At 37.9% G+C, this 24,869-nt stretch overlaps 1 protein-coding gene across 5 annotated transcripts in view; it reads left to right on the forward strand.

Moving 5' to 3' along the window:
* Positions 1-1,492: 1,492 nt before the first annotated feature.
* Positions 1,493-24,869, forward strand: part of skap1 (src kinase associated phosphoprotein 1) — a 145,438-nt gene continuing 122,061 nt past the window's right edge. For 2 of the 5 annotated variants that reach the window (XM_062056879.1, XM_062056875.1), the window contains exons 1-5: positions 1,498-1,633; positions 9,699-10,028; positions 13,816-13,921; positions 19,091-19,116; positions 22,322-22,444. In XM_062056879.1, the coding sequence (XP_061912863.1) occupies positions 9,980-10,028; positions 13,816-13,921; positions 19,091-19,116; positions 22,322-22,444 (304 nt within the window). In that variant the 5' untranslated portion in view covers positions 1,498-1,633; positions 9,699-9,979. Of the gene's footprint in view, positions 1,634-9,698; positions 10,029-13,815; positions 13,922-19,090; positions 19,117-22,321; positions 22,445-24,869 lie in introns of all 5 variants that reach the window. The other 3 variants (XM_062056876.1, XM_062056877.1, XM_062056878.1) reach the window with 3 other exon arrangements.

Here is a 24,869-nt window from a genome sequence, read left to right on the forward strand (position 1 = left end):
ATGGATAATAAAGAGTGAACAAAAAAAAATTTGAATCTCAGTAAAAGTAAAATAATGCAATTTCGTAACAGTAGAAGAGAAAGTCAAGCACAAATAGACGGACATATACAGAGTAAAAGAAACCAAATTTGGGGTGTAATAATAGATGATAAAATGAACTGTAAATCTCATTAAAAATATACAACATAAAGTGACATGAAATACGTCAATAATGAATCACACAAAATATGTTCTGTACCAAAAATCACTTTGTATTCTGTACTGCTCGCTAGTGTTACCATATCTGACTTATTCTGCTGAAATATTAGGAAATAAGGACGAAAGTACACTTACTCGCTTTTAGCATGTTAGAAAAAAGAAAGATGAGTTATAATAATACATAATGAGTGATAAGTACAGTGATTACAAATACACCACAGTTGACATACTTCACAAACAAGTCATTATTTCTCTGTGACTGTTGGTCCAAAGCTAATGTAGATTTTGGTCAAATGAGGGTAATATGTTTTTTCTTTTGGGTCAATCTGTGTATTTTTTTTAATGTGTATTACTCTGTCGGGTGCGTGTTAGAATGCCTGCTGGTCACCAAACATTACAGTACATCAAATACGGCCCCAAAATGTTGCTGTATGTTGCCAATAAAGCATGTTTTATTGTAAGTGTATGAGCTGGCGTATGTTTAGAACTATATAGAGACATATTATTTTGCTCTATTCAGAAAAACTAACATCAAAACGACAGCGATTGCATGCACACGTCCTTCGTAGCAGGACGTGTTTACCATGAATTGATTAACGTGGACCCCGACTTAAACAAGTTGAAAAACTTATTCGGGTGTTACCATTTAGTGGTCAATTGTACGGAATATGTACTGTACTGTGCAATCTACTAATAAAAGTTTAAATCAATCAATCAATCGGGCATGGCAGCTGTTGTTTAGTTGTCCAAACTCTCTTTATACGCCACTCTAGGTTAGGCCTGGAACCAATTAACAGCGATATACGAGGGTTTCTGTACAGTATATCATCTGGCTTTATTACGAATACACGTTTTGGCACACTTTATGGAAAACAAACAAACCAACAATGACTACCAAAAGGGAGGCCTCTGACAGGGCTTCACAGTATCCGAGATGTACCACTTTTTGAAAGTTTGTGAATGCACCATGCATACCAGGACAAACGATGTTGACGATTACATTTAAAACGTGACTTTTGCATTTAAATTGAGAAGCTATGGAATATATTGACTTACTAGGAGTTAACAAGGCCGTCGCACATTTCTTAAACTGCAACGCCAAAGTTATCACAGAGACAGCAAAGGGACAATTATTTTAAATAATTGTCAACAAATAATTTAATATAATAAATAATATTATATGCAAGCTAATTTAACCTTTACATTATATATATACATTATTTGTGTTCATTACAAATGTAAGGCACGAAACGCCGACTATGCCATGGCTTACATGGACCTAGGAGCGCGGGAGATTCACGCCGAAGAAATCATTTCCGGTTCATAGGCGAGATCACATGTTGGCTTGTAGCCGAGCTAGCATGGAGAAGCTAACAGGCTAGCAATTGCGTCACAGACGACGGGCGTCCATGCCAATCAAGAGAGTTACCAAAAGGTACGTTCCAACGCATTCAAGATGTATATAATAAAAATTATATTTACAGCTCACAATTTTTATGAAGAACGGACGACCTGGTTTAGGTAAATGTAAAAAATGACATGGCAAAAAAATAAATAAAAAAATCGAACGGTAAGTGTCCGAATGAATAAATGGTAAATGATAAATGGGTTGTACTTGTATAGCGCTTTTCTACCTCCAAGGTACTCAAAGCGCTTTGACAGTATTTCCACATTTACCCATTCACACACACTTTCACACACTGATGGCGGGAGCTGCCATGCAAGGCGCTAACCAGCAGCCATCAGAAGCAAAGGGTGAAGTGTCTTGCCCAAGGACACAACGGACGTGACTAGGAAGGTAGAAGGTGGGAATTGAACCCCAGTAACCAGCAACACTCCGATTGCTGGCACAGCCACTCTACCAACTTCGCCTTATGGTGAAAAAGCAAATACATATATACCAATTGTTTGTTTTATTATGAAACTAAAACGTTGTAAATGTGTGACGTGACATGAGATGCGTTGAGAACATATTTACACAGTTGGGTTTACAATATCTGTACTTAAAATACAAAGAAAAACACACGATAAAGCATCAAAATATGCATTTTGAGATACCATAATTGATGTACTCCAGTTGGAAGCACGAATTCCTGCCCTCCATTTTGTGTACACAAAATATAAAAACATTTATTTTTATTTTTAGTTGCAGACTGTAAAGCCTAGGTTGTTTAAAAAAAAATCAGGGGTATTCAACGTTTTGCTGGCCAATGATCCTCAAACTGGCGGGGTGACCTCCTTCTATCTTAACTTTTTTCCACCAAGTACCACCTCAAGAAACACTTTGCTCAATAAGTGGCACCATAACGACCATCATTAAAACACAGTAGCATAGTAAGCCTAAGTATTCATTAAAAACAAGGCAGATGTTTTATTTAACACGTCTATTAAATATTTTCACCACAGTAACATTACAGACAATTTGAACAGTAACACTGTGTTTGAATATAGGAAAATAAAACAATGTACTTTAATCAAGTGATTCTTCGGCTTACCACTAGATGGAGCCCGCGTATGTACCACCTTTTGAGAATCACTCTTCTATATAATTGTGTTTTAAAGAGGACATATTATGCCAAAGCAACTTTTCCTATCTACTGGTACCTGTTTTTGTGTATTCGGGATCTGCATAAGTCCTGAAAATGTGAAATCAAAGGGCATGGCAGAGATACAGTATTTACAAAATACTATTGCCTTCCTTCATACCCCATCCAAACGAGCCGTGGTAGAATTAATATGTAAGTGCTAAAAGCTACAAAATTGCTGACAAAGAGATGATGCTGAAGTTGGTCTGAAAAATATAACCTTTGCAAAATTTTGACCAAAGGACCACAATTATATGTTATTTAGACCACAAGGAAGTGCAATGCAAAATGATCACCCGCCCCCCACCTTCCTCTCACACATATCCACTCAGCAATAGGGGCCATACAAATCCCTTCCCTACTGTGAGTCCGATACCTAAAATATGCATAAACTCCCAAGTCACTCACACTGAACAGAAAACACATCAATCACATTTAAAATACACAAACAAAAATATTAGCTACAAGTATTAAATACAAAATAAAATAAAGACAATATATACATCCATCCATCCATTTTCTACCGCTTGTCCTTTTTTTGGGGTCGCATATATATATATATATATATATATATATATATATATATATATATATATATATATATATGAATCACATGCTGTACAATAATGAAATGAGAAGGCCTTTTGTTACACTTACCTTTATCCCTGTGGTCCAGGGATGTTCAAACCTTCTCCACTGAGGGCCGCACACAAAAAAAATTAAATCATACGGGGCCATTTTGATATTTGTTATTTTCAAAACCAATATAATGTATAGATTATTTTTTAACCCTATAGTGTTCTCCTCAAGTTTAGTCCCGGAAGGTTCTCAGTCATAAAAATGTTATCAATGTGCAGCCCTTTGGGACACTTGTGATTTAGGGCTATATAAATAAACATTGATTGATTGATTGATTGATCAATAAGTCATATGTTATTTCTTTTTATTTGCTGCTTGAATCTCTAGATCAAGTTACATTTCTGTCAATCCCAATTTTTTTTTGTGTGTGTGTTTTATGTCTCTTTTTGTCAAAACCCTGTTTTTTAATGGCAAAAACAAAAATTAGGCAATATTTTCCCCCCAATAAAACTGGAATAATGGTATTAAGTAATTGGTGCCTTAAATAGGTCAATAATGCATAACACTTTTGATTTGAATTCATTATAATTTTTTAAAATGACCGTTAAAAAATAAAAATTATAGGGGATCCAAAAGGGCCCCACTCATAAGTGTTAAAATAATTCATACATTTTTTTTTTTTACTTTCACTGCTTACGTCTCTAGATCAACTTCAGATCTATTCATCGGTTATAAGTTTTTATTATTTGTTCATGTTTTTTTCTTTGTTTGTTTTATGTCCTTTTTGTCAACGAAAACATTTTATATGGCAAACACAAAATATGCAATATTTTTCCCAAAAGTATTTCAAAGTGGGATATTTCATGTATATTAATTGGAGCCTTGACTATGTGACTATAAAAATATTATTTTTTCAGTAATGACAGCTACAAAGAAAAAAAACAGCCTGTATGGCAGCTTTGTGTTATTACAGTCAACATTGTAAGTTTTTCCTGTTACATTTCACCTGTTTAATTATTATTATTTATTTATAAAAATTAGCTGCAGGGCGCAAATGGCCCCCGGGCCCTACTTTGGACAGTACTGCTGTGGTCAATTTGCAGCAGAATCTTGCTTATTTAACCCCTTTTGTTGTCTTTCAGGCGTTTCCACCTTCTTAAATTATTGTCCCAGGCTAGTCAGGAAATATAACATGTTCTTCTACCAGATCATGAAATCAAGGACCACTGAAACTTTTACGAACATTAGGTTAAAGTACCAATGATTGACACACACACACGAGGTGTGGCAAAATTATTCTCTGCATTTGACCCATCGCCCTTGATCACCCCCTGGGAGGTGAGGGGAGCAGTGAGCAGCAGCGGTTAATACTCTTTGTCTTTTTAATAACCGTTGATCACGATAGTCAAAAAATAGGGAATAAATTCACGACTCTGTGCCTGTGTGATGAAAAAGCACTGCCTTAAAGGGGAACTGCACCTTTTTTGTAATTTTGCCTATCGTTCACAATACTGATGCAAGACAAGAAGACAAAAGTTTTATTTTTTTGTGCATTCTAAAAAAATCTGCTCGTTCTTGGTGGCTAGCAATGCAGCTAATGGGAGCAATCAATTCTACCTCTAAATCACTTTAAAAATGCATCCAGAAACCGTCAACAATACTTCATTTATGTTCCGTAACCTGTATAATAACCAAACTGTAGCGACATGGTTATTGTAAGAGCAAACACTGAGGAACTCTTTTTTTTTTCTAGCGCACTAACACATCGCCATGCTTCGGGATTAGCCGTGGAAGAGAGAGAGATAAGATAGCAACTGTGTCAACACGAAAGCGTTTGAGTTTGCAATGCACAACACTGCGATAGGACACCAATCTGTACTGACTTAAAAACATGAACAATCATGTTACAGTATCTGTAAAGTACAAACCCCGTTTCCATATGAGTTGGGAAATTGTGTTAGATGTAAATATAAACGGAATACAAAGATTTGCAAATCCTTTTCAACCCATATTCAATTGAATGCAGTACAAAGACAAGATATTTGATGTTCAAACTCATAAACTTAATTTTTTTTTTGCAAATAATAATTAACTTAGAATTTCATGGCTGCAACACGTGCCAAAGTAGTTGGGAAAGGGCATGTTCACCACTGTGTTACATAGCCTTTCCTTTTAACAATACTCAGTAAACGTTTGGGAACTGAGGAGACAGATTTTTGAAGCTTCTCAGGTGGAATTCTTTCCCATTCTTGCTTGATGTACAGCTTAAGTTGTTCAACAGTCCGGGGGTCTCCGTTGTGGTATTTTAGGCTTCATAATGCGCCACACATTTTCAATGGGATACAGGTCTGGACTACAGGCAGGCCAGTCTAGTACCCGCACTCTTTTACTATGAAGCCACGCTGTTGTAACACGTGGCTTGGCATTGTCTTCATTTCATTTCATTTCATTTTTATTTATCTCCTTCATTGATGTGCATCTTTGATAGACAATTATAACACAATTATTCAGTTACACACCAATGCCTGAGAAGGAGCAGGCTGAAGAAAAATCTTATATTTTCCTGCCCCCTTCACATAATACATAGTCTTACTTAATGATATGTGAACCAACAATTACATCCAAATATAACGAAAACAAAACAAAACAAAAAAAAACACAAGTGCAAAACTTCATGAAGTACAAACCGAACAAAAAAACAAAAGAAGTAATATACACCTCACGGGATGATACAAAACAAATACAAAACCAGGCAAAAAACAAGTAAATTAATAAATATAAAGCAAAATGTAAACACTTATGGCTGTCCATATGATTTTATTGTTCTGTCTTTATATATTTTTTTCAATTGGAATATATTTTTACAATCTTTTATCTCATTTTAAAGAGAATTCCATAGTTCAACCCCCACCACTGATATACACATTTGTTTTAAAGTTGTCCTTGAATACTGATGTTGGAAATGACCTTTTCTTCTATGCTCTTCATTCTCAGAAGTGATGACAAACATTTTTTGTAAATATGCTGGTAATGTTTTGCTTTTAGCCTTAAACATGACACATAATGTCTGTAACTTTACTAGCTCCTGTAATTTCAATAAACCTGAATTAATGAATAATATGTTAGTGTGTTCTAAGTAATCTACTTTATGAATAATTCTTATAGCTCTTTTCTGTAGTTGATACAATGCCTTTATGTTACTCTTGTATGTGTTCCCCCACACTTCCACACAGTAGCTGATATATGGCAATATAAGTGCACAATACAATATGCGCATTGCCCTATAATCTAACACATTATTTACCTTATTTAATATAAAAATACTCTTAGATTCCGTACTTGTGCAATATGAGATTTTCATGTCAGTCCGTCATCCAGTATCACTCCTAAAAATCTAAGTTCAGAAACCCTTTCAATATCAATTCCATCTATTGACAATTTGATCATTTCCTCCCTTTTCCTCTTACAAAAAATCATGAACTTTGTTTTTTCTACATTTAATGATAATTTATTGGCATCAAACCATCTCTTAAGTTTAATCATTTCCTGTTCAATAATTTTTGATAACGCTTTTAAGTCGTGTCCCGAACTATAAAAGTTGGTGTCGTCCGCAAATAATACAAATTTCAATAACTTTGATACCTCACATATATCATTAATATATAAAATAAACAATTTTGGTCCCAAAACCGAACCTTGTGGAATTCCACATTCAATCCTCATTTGTTCAGATGTATTACCCATAAAATCCACAAACTCTTGTCTATTATCTAAATAACTTCTTAGCCAGTCTTGCTGTAATAAGCAGGGGCGTCCATGGTAACGTTGCTTTGATGGCAACATATGTTGCTCCAAAACCTGTATGTACCTTTCAGCATTAATAGCGCCTTCACAGATGTGTAAGTTACCCATGTCTTGGGCACTAATACATCCCCATACCATTACACATGCTGGCTTTTCAACTTTGCACCTATAACAATCCGGATGGTTCTTTTCCTCTTTGGTCCGGAGGACACGACGTCCACAGTTTTCAAAAACAATTTGAAATGTGGACTCGTCAGACCACAGAACACTTTTCCACTTTGTATCAGTCCATCTTAGATGAGCTCAGGCCCAGCCAAGCCGACTGCGTTTCTGGGTGTTGTTGATAAACGGTTTTCGCCTGGCATAAGAGAGTTTTAACTTGCACTTACAGATGTAGCGACCAACTGTAGTTACTGACAGTGGGTTTCTGAAGTGTTCCTGAGCCCATGTGGTGATATCCTTTACACACTGATGTCGCTTGTTGATGCAGTACAGCCTGAGGGATCGAAGGTCACGGGCTTAGCTGCTTACGTGCAGTGATTTCTCCAGATTCTCTGAACCCTTTGATGATATTACGGACCGTAGATGGTGAAATCCCTAAATTCCTTGCAATAGCTGGTTGGGAAAGGTTTTTCTTAAACTGTTCAACAATTTGCTCACGCATTTGTTGACAAAGTGGTGACCCTCGCCCCATCCTTGTTAGTGAATGACTGAGCATTTCATGGAATCTACTTTTATACCCAATCATGGCACCCACCTGTTCCCAGTTTGCCTGTTCACCTGTGGGATGTTCCAAATAAGTGTTTGATGAGCATTCCTCAACTTTATCAGTATTTATTGCCACCTTTCCCAACTTCTTTGTCACATGTTGCTGGCATCAAATTCTAAAGTTAATGATTATTTGCAAAAAAAAAAAAGTTTATCAGTTTGAACATCAAATATGTTGTCTTTGTAGCATATTCAACTGAATATGGGTTGAAAATTATTTGCAAATCATTGTATTCCGTTTATATTTACATCTAACACAATTTCCCAACTCATATGGAAACGGGGTTTGTATTATTTCATGTTTTGTTTATACACAGCTAGCCAGACAGCGTATGTACTGTAGTTGTACGGTGATGTGCTGTGTGTATCATGATCAATAGTATAGTGTAGGGCTGGGTGATATGGCCTTTTATTAATATCTCGATATTTTTAGGCCACGTCACGATACACGATATATATCTCGATATTTTGCCTTAGCCTTGAATTAACGCCTAATGCATATAATCACAGCAGTATGATGATTCTATGTGTCTACATTAAAACATTCTTGTTCATACTGCATTAATACATGCTCATTTTAAACTTTCATGCAGAGAGGGAAACCACAATTAAGTCAGTTTACCAAAACTGTATTTATTAAACAGTTATTAAGCAGTGGCACAAACATTCATGTCATTTCAAAACAGAAAGTGCAAGATTGTCAGAGACATTTTAAAACAAGCTATTAGTGCACTTTTGTGCATGATGTCACTAAAATGACAAATTAAAACAACACTAAATTAAAGTGCACTTTTTGTACAGAACGCAACTACAATAGTTTAAAATAAATAAAGTGCACTTTTGTGCATGATGTCACACAAGATATTTCAATAACTGTCATATAAAAATGAGCTGCATAATAGGAAATCAAATGTTTTATGTCTTTCGCTATGTGGTAGGTTACTGCGGACGTTATCTCCTTCTGTTGTTAACTAATTTTTTCATGCGGTGTTGATCTGGAAATGGTTGCTTCGGCATTTTGTGGGGGTGGCACCGAATGGAGATGTTGACATGCGGAGTAAGCACTCTTCATTCTCTAGCGGGTGACTTTTCAAATAACGCCACAAATTAGCGGTAGGTGCTACTTTTTGTAGCAACCCTTTTGCCGCATACTTGTTCGACATCTTCCCGCTTGAAGCCAAACCACCGCCAGACGATGGACCCCGTGCTGTTTTTCTTAGGAATTAATTCTTTCTTCATTTGTTACCAGATTCGCACCTTCTTTCTCTCGTATTACCACTCGCACCACTCCGATAGCATCACAGCTAATGTTACCCATGCTGCTCAGCGAGGGCGTGTAACGCGACAGTATGTGACGTATGTAAGAAGGTGCGCTTGTTTTAAGTCTCTGTGAGAAGGAGAGACAAGAACAAGTGAAAAAAGCCTGTAGTGTAATTCCTGCAGGTAAAAGCAACTGCGTGAGAACGTATACTCGAATATCACGATATAGTAATTTTCTATATCGCACAAAGACAAACCCGCGATATATCGAGTACATCGATATATTGCCCAGCCCTAGTATAGTGACTCACTCGATGATCTACATTTTTCCCGGTTTATTTCGGTAAGCACTCCATTTATGTTGAAATAGTATGGCTTCAAGTTTAAAATCCTAAAAAAAAAAACATGTGTGTTCTTGTCTCTCATAATGATTGTGAACGATAGGCAATAAAAAAAAAAAAAAGTGCAGTTCCCCTTTAAATATTTGCTTGGTGTCGTCTATAGTCATCTTTTCCCAGGTTGGCTGTGTCTGTGCTGCTGAAAGATGAGCTGAGGCCTTCACTTCCTGTCAAACTTTGTCATCAGCCTCGACTAAGAAACCAGAGGAAGTGTCCCGCCCCGACCCAGAGTTGATCTAGATGCTGACACGGAAGTTGTGTTTCAGAGCGCAGGTGGCTGCATGCCGAGCCAGCTTCCTTCGGTGTCGATGCGGTAACAAAACGGCAGACTGAGCGTGCTCACAAAGTGAAATAAATTGTGCAGCAAGTGTTGAGTGGCAGCGTTGGATGTCAGGAATGGGGACCATCCCAAACGACATCAGGAGACTACTGGATGGTAAGTGTTTGACCTGCAAGACTTACATAATACAAATAAAAAATATAAATAAAAATATCTTATATTTTTTGTAAAGAGTTCAGTTTGAATTTAAAGTATTGGAAATGAACAGTTGTCAGCATAAAACAAGTTTAATATGTTTTTATCCACAAACTCTAAATTATTTAACAGAAAGTGTCTGTAAAAGTTTTACATTCTGCTACCTCTAGCATTTGGTCTCCATTTGCTAGCTCTGACATCACTGACTTGCTATGCCCCTACTCTTTTGGGCGCAGGCCTCCGGTCTTCTAAAGATCCCGAAAACTCGTTTTAAAACCCGTGGAGACCTGGCATTCCAGGTTATAGCTCCCAGACCCTGGAACAATTTGCACCGGTCCCTTCGTGATCTTGACTGTGTTGTAACTTTTAAGAAACATTTGAAAACATCTCTTTTAGTAAAGGTTTTAGTTAATGCACCTTTTCATGCCACACGAAAATGTGGCATGAAACATCTAGCATTAACTATGGCATAGAACAAACACGAAACTGTGGCATGAAACCAATAGCATTAACTATGGCATAGAACAAACACGAAACTGTGGCATGAAACCAATAGCATTAACTATGGCATAGAACAAACACGAAACTGTGGCATGAAACATCTAGCATTAACTATGGCATAGAACAAACACGAAACTGTGGCATGAAACCAATAGCATTAACTATGGCATAGAACAAACACAAAACTGTGGCATGAAACCAATAATGACGCCAGCACGACTGACTGGCAAAGGCAGGCTTAAATAGTCCTCTAGAACACCAGAGGCAGGTGAAAATCATAAGTAGCCATGGTAACTAAAACAAACTCAGGTGTCAAACAGGAACTGAAAGAGTCCAAAACTAACAGAACATAACAAAAACATGATCTGGACCCGGGATCATGACACAAATGTGCTAGCTTTCATTAAAAATACCATATAATCGCTAGTATTAGCATGCCAATTGTAACAATTTAATTTCTCTACGATATTTAATAGTGATGAAATGCTTTTTTTTTTTTTTTTTTTTTTTTTTTGAAAATGCTTTTAAACAAATGCGCTAGCTGGATGCTAATTTACATCCAAAATTCCATATGAGTGCTAGTGATTAGCGTTAGTAATTTTTAAATGGTGATTTCAAACACCTACAAATATGACAATTAAGAAGATGTACAATATATTCCTCCAAAGCAGCTGATTTATAATAAGCATAAAAACCTAAGGCTCAGCAAGAGACAGGAATGGCACATTCAACAACTTAATAACAAGCGTTGTTAGTCTTCTCCAATTTATTTAAGTGGTTTTAAATAATACAACAGACCATTGTCATCGCCTCGAAGAGTTTTTAACACACACCCCGCTGCATTAAAAATAATTTCGAGAATAAAAGCAAAATATTTGTTTCTCTTTTGTTACCGGGCAAAGAGCCACCAGTTGAGAATCATTACAAATGAATCTTCTACTCTTCTACTTGTTGGAACGTTTTGTGTGTGAAGCACAACATGCTCCATGAGTTTGCATGCAGTGCCAGGCTAACACGCTGGGCCTCAGGGCAAACAATTTGCATGCGTGAGATACGAGCCAGCGTGCAAGGGAAGCAAATGGGATAAGAAAAGTGGGCCAACCTGTCCTGGATGCCACATTTCTCAGTAATAGTCCAGTTCGGGGCGTCGTTTAGCCTCAGACAAACAACAACAACGTGCATCAATGCCGCACATGGGAATTATGAACAAATGAAGTCCTTTCAGCGAGCGATGCTGGACTTACTGTAATTATACAGCTGTCATGTATCAATAGAATCTCATTCTAAACATGAACATTATGATTACATTAACATTTTCTCTTTTTCCTAATGCGGGGGTCAGCAACCCGTGGCTCTGGAGCTTATTCAAAAATGTATGAAAACGGAAAAAGATGAGGAGAAAAATATATTTTTTGTTTGAATATGGTTTCTGTAGGAAAACAAACATGATACAAAGCTTCCTAAATGTTATAAAGCCCACTGTTTAATATGTTTGTGTTTATGCTTCACTGATGAGGATATTTGGCAAGCGCCGTTTTGTCCTTCTGAACTCACCGTAGTTGTGCGGACGGTGACGCAACAGTTTGTTTACATGTATAACTTTCTCCGACGCTGCCACAGAAATACCTGTTTTATGCCACTCCTTTGTCTCATTTTGACCACTTTTAAAGTCATTTTGATAGTAGGCTAATATAAACACTTACATCATGTGTTGGCTTCATTGTAACACTTACATAAGACTTTTAAAGTCATTTTGATGGTAGGCTAATATAGACACATCATGTGTTGTCAACATTATAACACTTATGTAATACTTTTAAAGTCATTTTGAGAATAGGCTAATATAGCTAATATAGACACTTACATCATGTGTTGGCTTCATTATAACACTTATATAAGACTTTAAAGTCATTTTGATAGTAGGCTAATATAGACACTTACATCATGTGTTGGCTTCATTATAACACTTATATAAGACTTTTAGAGTAATTTTGATAGTAGGTTAATGTAGCTAATATAAACACTTACATCATATGTTGGCTTCATTATAACACTTATATAAAACTTTTAGAGTAATTTTGATAGTAGGTTAATATAGCTAATATAGACACTTACATCATATGTTGGCTTCATTATAACACTTATATAAAACTTTTAGAGTAATTTTGATAGTAGGTTAATATAGCTAATATAGACACTTACATCATGTGTTGGCTTCATTATAACACTTATATAATACTTTTAAAGTCATTTTGATAGTAGGCTAATATAGCTAATATAGACACATCATGTGTTGCATTCATTATAACAGTTACATAAGACTTTTAAAGTAATTTTGATAGTAGGCTAATATAGACACATCATGTGTTGTCATCATTATAACACTTATGTAATACTTTTAAAGTCATTTTGATAGTAGGCTAATACTGCTAATATAGACACTTACATCATGTGTTGCCTTCATTATACACTTATATAAGACTTTAAAGTCATTTTGATAGTAGGCTAATATAGACACTTACATCATGTGTTGGCTTCATTATAACACTTATGTACGACTTTTAGAGTAATTTTGATAGTAGGCTAATATAGCTAATATAGACACTTACATCATGTGTTGGCGTCATTATAAATAAATGATAAATGGGTTATACTTGTATAACGCTTTTCTACCTTCAAGGTATTCAAAGCGCTTTGACACTATTTCCACATTTACCCATTCACACACACATTCACACACTGATGGCGGGAGCTGCCATGCAAGGCGCTAACCAGCAGCCATCAGAGGCAAAGGGTGAAGTGTCTTGCCAAGGACACAACGGACGTGACTAGGAAGGTAGAAGGTGGGATTGAACCCCAGTAACCAGCAACACTCCCGATTGCTGGCACAGCCACTCTAACAACTTCGCCACGCCTTATAACACTTATATCCATCCATCCATTTTCTTCGCTTATTCGAGGTCGGGTCGTGGGGGCAGCAGCCTAAGCAGGAAATCCAGACTTCCCTCTCCTCAGCCACTTCGTCCAGCTCCTCCCGGGGGATCCCGAGGCGTTCCATGGCATGGGGTTTATTTTTAGCGGCTTCAGAACAGATTCGTTTTTTGTATTTTTGGTCCAATATGGCTCTTTCAACATTTTGGGTTGCCCATCCCTGCCCTAATTAATATCTTTGAAGTCCTCCGATCTCACCTTCGCTCAGTGCTATTTCCCCATCTCAAAAGCTTCTGTTGTTGTTTCTGGTGTTTAGACTGTGAGCTGTTTGTGTCGGACATCCTCCAGAATGAGAAGCTGAGCGAAAATACGGAGGAGACCCGCCAAGTCTTGCTGAATAATTTCAGGGTGGTGCACGTGAGGTAAGACGCGGCTTCAGTTTTTAGCTTTTAGAAACGACCACTCGAGCTTCACGGTGTAATTTCATGGCACAATTATCCAACGCTTGTTCTTAATGCCGCACAGGAACTCTTAATTGCCGCTGTAATTGTCTTAAACACAGTTTGCCGCGTTCAAATGAACTCATTGCATCTAATGTCTTGTTGCTTATTGGCGTTATCACTTTTTAAAGATCTCATGCAACAACCTTTTCTTATCATTTCCCCTTCATTTGATTCAATTTGTGGACTTTGTGCTGATAGAATCGCTTGTAAGAAGAGCCCGGAAACAACCTTTTACACCATGAGACGTGCATGCAACGTGCAGAGACAACTGGTGGTTTTGTGGTCTTCAACACAGATACACATTTTGAAACTCTACCCGCGATCTTTTGTTCAACAGTCGGGTCACGTTGGAAGATTTCACAAGCATTTATTTAAAGGGGTCATATTATGGCTATTTTTCGACGTGTAAAGACGTCCCTGTGGTCTACTTAACACGTAATGCTGCTCAAAGTGTTGCATAGATGATGTTTTATAGACCTTCTTCGAGCCACTTCAGGATGTGCCCTTCTGTCGGCGCTCTTATTTATGTGCCTCCACTTGGACTGCGTCTTCTCCCTGTCAGCCATATTGTAGTTTTTAGTGCTTCCATAGCGAGTCTACTGACGGGTATAATTTAGGACTATACGCCACTTTGTATCAGAAATGGCAACAGCGGAGGATTTATGTGCATGTACGAGCCAGTCTGCCCCACTCACTGGAAAAAATGCTCCACTTAAAAAAATGTAAAAAAAATGAACACAAGTTATTTTTGCTTGTAATGAGCAAAAAAATCTGCCAATGGGACAAGTCAAAATTGTCTTAGTAAAACATTTTGAAATAAGACATTACATTTTAGCTATACAAACTTAAAATTGATCTTGGAATGAGCAATTAAAACGTATCATTAGCTATACTTACTAGTATTGTGAAGTTGTGTGTCTCATAACAAACTTGTGACGCTCAAAAGTGGTATTTTTTCCTCAAATTATCTATTGCCTAAAAACAAGTTCTTATGTCTCACTGAAAAATTATTATTCAGGAGATTGTGACTTGTATTACGTTTGTTTATATATTTTGAGTAGAAATTTGAAATATATATACTTGGTGAGATTGTGAGTTTTTCCAGTGTTGACTACAGTGTCGGACGACAAGTTAAGTTAAAGTTAAGTTAAAGTACCAATGATTGTCACACACACACTAGGTGTGGTGAAATTTGTCCTCTGCATTTGACCCATCCCCTTGTTCACCCCCTGGGAGGTGAGGGAAGCAGTGTGCAGCAGCGGTGCCGCGCCCGGGAATCATTTTTGGTGCTTTAACCCCCAATTCCAGCCCTTGATGCTGAGTGCCAAGCAGGGAGGTAATGGGCCCCATTTTTATAGTCTTTGGTATGACTCGGCCGGGGTTTGAACTCACAACCTACCGATCTCAGGGCGGACACTCTAACCACTAGGCCACTGAGTAGGTGACAATGTCGGACTCGCGCAAAGTTTTTGTAGTAAACATCTACCATATGTGGAGATATCCGCTGATATCCCACTTGGGAAAAACGTCACAAATTGGCCTCGTTTGGAGGAAGTATCGAGGAAGCCATTATTGTTTTATAAATATCTACGCCATTTCTCCAGGGTTTGATGTCATATTTTCAGGACCAAATACACAAAAAGCAGGTATCAGTAGGTAAGAAAAGTTGTTTTTGTATATTAGGTCCTTTTTTACAAACCCTGTTTCCATATGAGTTGGGAAATTGTGTGAGATGTAAATATAAACGGAATACAATGATTTGCAAATCCTTTTCAACCCATATTTCAGTTGAATGCACTACAAATACAAGATATTTGATGTTCAAATTTATAAACTTAATTTTTTTTTGCAAATAATAATTAACTTAATATTTTGTGGCTGCAACATGTGCCAAAGTAGTAGGGAAAGGGCATGTTCACCACTGTGTTACATGGCCTTTCCTTTTAACAACACTCAGTAAACGTTTGGGAACTGAGGAGACACATTTTTTAAGCTTCTCATGTGGAATTCTTTCCCATTCTTGCTTGATGTACAGCTTAAGTTGTTCAACAGTCCGGGGAACCCGTTGTGGTATTTTAGGCTTCATAATGCGCCACACATTTTCAATGGGAGACAGGTCTGGACTACAGGCAGGCCAGTCTAGTACCCGCACTCTTTTACTATGAAGCCACGTTGATGTAACACGTGGCTTGGCATTGTCTTGCTGAAATAAGCAGGGTTGTCCATGGTAACGTTGCTTGGATGGCAACATATGTTGCTCCAAAACCTTTCAGCATTAATGGCGCCTTCACAGATGTGTAAGTTACACATGTCTTGGGCACTAATACCACCCCCATACCATCACAGATGCTGGCTTTTCAACTTTGCGCCTAGAACAATCCGGATGGTTCTTTTCCTCTTTGGTCCGGAAGACACGACGTCCACAGTTTCCAAAAACAATTTGAAATGTGGACTCGTCAGACCACAGAACACTTTTCCACTTGTATCAGTCCATCTTAGATGAGCTCAGGCCCAGCGAAGCCGACGGCGTTTCTGGGTGTTGTTGATAAACAGTTTTCTCCTTGCATAGGAGAGTTTTAACTTGCACTTACAGATGTAACGACCAACTGTAGTTATTGACAGTGGGTTTCTGAAGTGTTCCTGAGCCCATGTGGTGATATCCTTTACACACTGATGTCGCTTGTTGATGCAATACAGCCTGAGGGTACGAAGGTCGCGGGCTTAGCTGCTTACGTGCAGTGATTTCTCCAGATTCTCTGAACCCTTTGATGATATTACGGACCGTAGATGGTGAAATCCCTAAATCCCTTGCAATAGCTGGTTGAGAAAGGTTTTTCTTAAACTGTTCAACAATTTGCTCACGCATTTGTTGACAAAGTGGTGACCCTCGCCCCATCCTTGTTTGTGAATGACTGAGCATTTCATGGAATCTACTTTTATACCCAATCATGGCACCCACCTGTTCCCAATTTGCCTGTTCACCTGTGGGATGTTCCAAATAAGTGTTTGATGAGCATTCCTCAACTTTATCAGTATTTATTGCAACCTTTCCCAACTTCTTTGTCACGTGTTGCTGGCATCAAATTCTAAAGTTAATGATTATTTGCAACAAAAAAAAAGTTTATCAGTTTGAACATCAAATATGTTGTCTTTGTAGCATATTAATTGAATATGGGTTTAAAATGATTTGCAAATCATTGTATTCCGTTTATATTTACATCTAACACAATTTACCAACTCATATGGAAACGGGGTTTGTAAAACAGATCCCAGGTAAATGTTACACTGTTGGTCTCACTGTCGCAAAAGCATTGGCTATGTAAACATTAGGAGCGGAGGCCTCCACATGTGTGAGCTTCTGCACAAGTGAGGCCCTATGAAGAATTATTCACTCTCTTTATAGCAAAAGAGCAGATAAGTCTCATGGGTCAACAAGTGTTCATGAGGGTGGGAGCCAGTCCAAGGAAAAATAAGCTTGCTGTATTTTTCGGAGTATAAGTCGCACCGGAGTATAAGTCGCACCGGCCGAAAATGCTAATAAAGAAGGAAAAAAACATATAAGTCGCACTGGAGTATAAGTCACATTTTTTGGGGAAATTTATTTGATAAAACCCAACACCAAGAATAGACTTTTGAAAGGCAATTTAAAATAAATAAAGAATTGTGAACAACAGGCTGAATAAGTGTACGTTATATGAGGCATAAATAACCAACTGAGAACGTGCCTGGTATGTTAACGTAACATATTATGGTAAGAGTCATTCAAATAACTATAAAATATAGAACATGATATACGTTTACCAAACAATCTGTCCCTCCTAATCGCTAAATCCCATGAAATCTTATACGTCTAGTCTCTTACGTAAATGAGCTAAATAATATTATTTGATATTTTACGGTAATGTGTTGTTAATTTCACACATAAGTCGCTCCTGAGTATAAGTCGCACCCCCGGCCAAACTATGAAAAAAACTGCGACTTAAAGTCCGAAAAATACGGTAGTTCCATTCATTGATGTAGGGTATTTTTGTTAAAAGGATGTGTAGCTGATTAAAATGATCATAATTCAAAATGATTAATATCTGAAGTGTGTTTGTTCTTTTCAAGAATTTAACATATGTAAAACTTGAGCTTACATTAGACATATGATTCTTTACAATGGATTAGACGTAGCAAAACACACATCAATATCTCAAAAACAACAGATAGTAGTTGGGCATACCTGGAAGTGGAAGAGGCAGCTGCATATGTGTGTGCGTGCGCTTAATCGAAGACTTTGAGGTCAAAGTTCAAAACTAAAGGGTGAATTTAAAGGGGACCTATTATGCAACACCAACTTCTCCTACCTACTAGTACCTGTTTTTGTGTATTTAGGATCCTGAAAATATGAATTTAAAACATGGAGGCATGGTAGTGATATTTATGAAGCAACCTCGGGCCCGTAGCAGAATATGATGAAGCGTATGTAGCAGAGTCATACCAAAGACTATAAAAATGGGACCCATTACCTCCCTGCTTGACACTCAGCATCAAGGGTTGGAATTGGGGGTTAAATCACCAAAAATGATTCCCGGGCGCGGCCACCGCTGCTGCTCCCCTCACCTCCCAGGGGGTGATCAAAGGTGATGGGTCGAATGCAGAGAATAATTTCGCCACACCTAGTGTGTGTGTGTGACAATCATGGGTACTTTAACTTTTGTAACTTTAACTTGGCTTCACTGTAGCCACGGTGGGAGACGAGGAAAGGCCGTTGTGTTGTTTCCTTGAATGTTAATAATCCTGCAATGTTATGCAGATTTTTATTTCATGGATGAATGATACTATTTATTGTCACGGTGGAGAGTGGGAGGGGCGCAAAATATTTTCTTCTTCCTGGTGGGGGGTCGTTAACAGAAAAGAATTGAAAAGCGCTGATTTAGACCAAAGAACCAGCATTACATGTTATGTAGACCACAAGGAAGTGTTTTACATGTAGAACAAAAATCATAATATGACCCCTTTAAGTGAATTTCAATGTATATTTACTATAACCTGTTCAGAATCTGAGTTGTGGTCAGTGCTCAACCTACTTTTGTTATTCTTTCACAGAAACCCTCAGGAATTCCCCTTGCGGTGTAAGTATCCATTTACACGCCAGTGCACGACAGGGGTGTCCCGATCCGATATTGATTGGCTAAAGCGGCACATTTTTTAACACACATTCTAAAAATATTATCATTAAATGAATGAAAAACATCAAAATCCACGTTGTTATGAATTATTGACCTATTCAAGACCCCAATTACTCAAATATTCCACTATGAAATATATTTACGTTTGCCATTATAAAACTACGTTTTGTTTGATAAAAAGGGTATGAAATGAACAAAAATAATTAAGAGAAATTCTAATCGACGGATAGATCTGAAGGTGATCTGGAGTGTTGAAAGTAAAAAAAAATGGTATGCGAGAGGGACGAGCGGTAGGAAATGGATGGATTTGTTTTTAACAGTTTATTAAGTGGGGCCTTTTTAGATCCCTGATAATTTTAGTGGGATTTTTTTCTTAGATCGTGTCATTGGTCAATTTTTTTTTTAGCAAAATTATTTATTAACCTATTTAGGGTTTCAATTACTTGAATAAAAATTTTCCACTGTGAACATTTTTTGGGGAAAAATATTACGGATTTTGTGTTTTTGCCATAAAAATCTGTGTTTTATTTGACAAAAAGAGCATAAAACAAGTTTAAACTTTATATTGACAAATCTGAAGTTGATCTAGAGTTTTAACACTGAATTATGAATATTAAATAATATATTACTTATTTTTGACATTTTTATGACTTGCGAGTTTTGGTTTCGAAAATTTAAAAAATACCAAATTGGCCCCCGCCTGCTTTAATTTTTCAATGTGCGGCCCTCTGTGGAAAAAGTTTAGACACCCTGGGCTAAAGCAAATATTGAATTATGTAAAATCTTTGATACAAGCAGTCCTGCAGCGTGTTTACTTGCGTGTGATATCATGTGCGATACAAGCAGTCCTGCAGCGTGTTCACTTGCGTGTGACATCATGTGCAATACAAGCAGTCCTTCAGAGTGTTTACTTAAAGTTGACATCTAAATGTCCTCCAATAAGCTCACTATTTATTTTATTTTACTATAGTAATTTACAAAAGGTGAACATGCTAGAGGCTATAGGCTACTAGGCGCTAGCAGCTGCACAGCAGCTAAGTACACAATAGCACACAAGCTAGACATACGTAATAATCATTGAAAAAATAAAACAGCACATTTGTCAATATAAACCAGTATCAAATAATTATAGTTGCATATTACAAACCCCGTTTCCATATGAGTTGGGAAATTGTGTTAGATGTAAATATAAACGGAATACAATGATTTGCAAATCATTTTCAACCCATATTCAGTTAAATATGCTACAAAGACAACATATTTGATGTTCAAACTGATAAACATTTTTTTTTGTGCAAATAATCATTAACTTTACAATTTGATGCCAGCAACACGTGACAAAGAAGTTGGGAAAGGTGGCAATAAATACTGACAAAATTGAGGAATGCTCATCAAACACTTATTTGGAACATCCCACAGGTGAACAGGCAAATTGGGAACAGGTGGGTGCCATGATTGGGTATAAAAGTAGATTCCATGAAATTCTCAGTCATTCACAAACAAGGATGGGGCAAGGGTCACCACTTTGTCAACAAATGCGTGAGCAAATTGTTGAACAGTTTAAGAAAAACCTTTCTCAACCAGCTATTGCAAGGAATTTAGGGATTTCACCATCTACGGTCCGTAATATCATCAAAGGGTTCAGAGAATCTGGAGAAATCACTGCACGTAAGCAGCTAAGCCCGTGACCTTCGATCCCTCAGGCTGTACTGCATCAACAAGCGACATCAGTGTGTAAAGGATATCACCACATGGGCTCAGGAACACTTCAGAAACCCACTGTCAGTAACTACAGTTGGTCGCTACATCTGTAAGTGCAAGTTAAAACTCTCCTATGCAAGGCGAAAACAGTTTATCAACAACACCCAGAAACGCTGTCGGCTTCGCTGGGCCTGAGCTCATCTAAGATGGACTGATACAAAGTGGAAAAGTGTTCTGTGGTCTGACGAGTCCACATTTCCAAATTGTTTTTGGAAACCGTGGACGTCGTGTCCTCCGGACCAAAGAGGAAAAGAACCATCCGGATTGTTCTAGGCGCAAAGTTGAAAAGCCAGCATCTGTGATGGTATGGGGGTGTATTAGTGCCCAAGACATGGGTAACTTACACATCTGTGAAGGCGCCATTAATGCTGAAAAGTACATACAGGTTTTGGAGCAACATATGTTGCCATCCAAGCAACGTTACCATGGACGCCCCTGCTTATTTCAGCAAGACAATGCCAAGCCACGTATTACATCAACGTGGCTTCATAGTAAAAGAGTGCTGGTACTAGACTGGCCTGCCTGTAGTCCAGACCTGTCTCCCATTGAAAATGTGTGGCGCATTATGAAGCCTAAAATACCATAACGGAGACCCCCGGACTGTTGAACAACTTAAGCTGTACATCAAGCAAGAATGGGAAAGAATTCCACCTGAGAAGCTTAAAAAATGTGTCTCCTCAGTTCCCAAACGTTTACTGAGTGTTGTTAAAAGGAAAGGCCATGTAACAGAGTGGTGAACATGCCCTTTCTCAACTACTTTGGCACGTGTTGCAGCCATGAAAGTCTAAGTTAATTATTATTTGCAAAAAAAAATTAAGTTTATGAGTTTGAACATCAAATATGTTGTCTTTGTAGCATATTCAACTGAATATGGGTTGAAAATGATTTGCAAATCATTGTATTCCGTTTATATTTACATCTAACACAATTTCCCAACTCATATGGAAACGGGGTTTGTACTTACACATACAAAGTCTCCAAGGCAGTACTAGAAAGTATCCAGTAACAAACGTGTCTGCATCATTCAGTTTGCTGCGCCATGAATTCATGAATTTTTGTGACCCAAAAAAAATACCACTCATAACAGTTTGGTTAGTGTTTTTCATAGCTACCATTGTTCTCCGTTGGACTCATTTCACTTGGTCAAACCTTTTCGAACATTCCACGCGACAACAAGATAATACAATGATATACGATTCCTGTTGATTGCGTAACCGATCAATAAGGTTATTGGCCAATAGTCAAGGCTGCTATATAGGGACACCCCTAATGCACAGGACATTGCCTGGTAGTTTCCATGTTCTGTTAGCTGCATTGAGCTCACACACTGACTATCTGCTTTGTTTCAAACACACACACACACACACACACGCACACACACACACAGTGTCAGCTGACTTGAGGGAGGAAGATGGTTCCGATGACAACCGCAGCTCCAGTTTGGGTCGCTCTGCCCCGTCCGACGACGCCTCGCTAGCCTCCGACTACCAGGACGATGGAGCACCCGAGTGTGAGTTCATGCTGTGTGTGTGTGTGTGTGTGTGTGTGTGTGTGTTGATAGAGTGAGGGAATTAAAAGGAAGAGTTATTGTTTGCTTCCTCTGAGAAAGCTGCCTGGCTGCAGTTTTAACACCCTCTCAGATGGCCTCTTCACTCCACAGGAAGCACACATTGTTGTCCTAATTTGAGAAAACAGATCACACCATAGCTCCTATCGCCGACTCCGCCCCCTCCTCGCCTTTAGCCAGTGAGGAGGCGGAGCTCCCGCAGCCTCTTGCAGGCCTGATCGGTGAGCTAGGGCTCCCCCCAGTGGTGGAGGTGCGCGGGCTGCGGGCCGCGGCCCACACAGGGAGGAGGCTTTGCAGCCGCAGGCTAATGCAGTGATTTATTGACCCCTAGCCCCTCTATTCTTTCACAAGCGGGTTTGAAATACAACACTGTACCTGAGGGGCCATGTGTGTCCTGTCCCTCTCTGGCTTTATCAATCTTTCTCTCCATCTTCCTGCCTCCTGTTCACAATTTTGTATTCCCGACTCCCTGCGCCAGCTAATCGCCCCTGACATGCCGCAGGTGGCCGTTATTGACTCGAGTGCCCCTGGTGGCTATTTTTGCTCCTGGAGCTTCTTTGTAGAATATTCCATTCAGGGAACGATGTTGACGTTGGCTTCACGTCGCTGCAGAAATGGCCACGGGAACTCTCTGTGTCAGGGGGGTGGCCAAACGTTTTTTCACATCAAAACATGCGGGGGCCATTTAGATTTTTTTACATTTTCAAAACCAATACTACAAATATGTATTTTCTTTAACCATTAAGGCTCCCCTCAAGTTTGGTCCCCGGGCACCCAGAAGGGTCTCAGTCATACAATTGTTAAAATAAGTCAGATATTAAATTTAATTTTTTTTTTATTTAACACTTACATCTCTAGATCAGGGGCCGGGAACGTTTTTGGCTGAGAGAGCCACGAAAGCCAAATATTAAAAAATGTATTTCCGGGAGAGCCATATAATATTTTTTTAACACTGAATACAACTAAATGCGTGCGTTTTTAAGTAAGACCAACATTTTTAGAGTATAATACCGTATTTTTCGGACTATAAGTCGCTCCGGAGTATAAGTCGCAGCGGCCGAAAATGCATAATAAAGAAGGAAAAAAATGTAAGTCGCATTTTTTGGGGAAATTTATTTGATAAAACCCAACACCAAGAATAGACATTTGAAAGGCAATTTAAAATAAATAAAGAATAGTGAACAACAGGCTGAATAAGTGTACTTTATATGAGGCATAAATAACCAACTGAGAACGTGCCTGGTATGTTAACGTAACATATTATGGTAAGAGTCATTCAAATAACTATAACATATAGAACATGCTATACGTTTACCAAACAATCTGTCACTCCTAATCGCTAAATCCCATGAAATCTTATACGTGAATGAGCTAAATAATATGATTTGATATTTTACGGTAATGTGTTAATAATTTCACACATAAGTCGCACCCCCAGCCAAACTATGAAAAAAACTGCGACTTATAGTCCGAAAAATACGGTAAGTCTCTTATTCTTTTTAATAACATTGTCATTCTGAAGCTAACCGATAATAAATAAAATACTTCTTACCATTAATGCGACTTCTTTAACTGGTGTGGTAGAAACGGATGGATGGATTAAAATGCATGAGAATGTTTTATATTTTGAACATTATTTTTAACACTGTGATTACCAGCGGAATTATTCATTACTTATCGTGTTAAGCAATGTCAGCTGAGATTTATCTGAGAGCCAGATGCAGTCATCAAAAGAGCCACATCTGGCCCGAGAGCCATAGGTTCCATTCTTCTGCTCTAGATTAATTTGAAGTCTGTTGCTATAAAGTGTTTTTTTGTTTTATGCCCTTTTTGTTAAATTCATATGGGAAAAACAAAATGCCCCCCAACATTTTCAAAGTGTAATATTTTATGTGACGTAATTGGAGCCTGAAATAGGTCAATACTTGATAACAACTTTGATTTTAATTCATTATTATTTGTTGAGGAGTGACAGTTTTAAAAAGAAATCCCTCAATTATTGGGGATCCAAATGGGGGACCACTCATAAAATGTGTTAAAAATAAGTCAGTTTTTCTGTTTTTACTTTCAACGCTGAAGTTTCTAGATCAACTTCAGATGTATCCGTAGATAATAAGTTTTTATTAATTTAATTTTTTTTCAATTTGTTTGTCAAAGAAAACGTTTTTATATGGCAAACACCATCAATTGATTAACGTGGACCCCGACTTAAACAAGTTGAAAAACGTATTCGGGTGTTACCATTTAGTGGTCAATTGTACGGAATATGTACTGAACTGTGCAATCTACTAATAAAAGTTTCAATCAATCAAAACACAAAATATGCAATATTTCTAAGTGTAATATTTGATGTGAAATAATTGAAGCC

This window comes from Entelurus aequoreus, linkage group LG08, assembly GCF_033978785.1.
Source record: "Entelurus aequoreus isolate RoL-2023_Sb linkage group LG08, RoL_Eaeq_v1.1, whole genome shotgun sequence".
In the NCBI taxonomy this organism is placed as follows: domain Eukaryota; kingdom Metazoa; phylum Chordata; class Actinopteri; order Syngnathiformes; family Syngnathidae; genus Entelurus; species Entelurus aequoreus.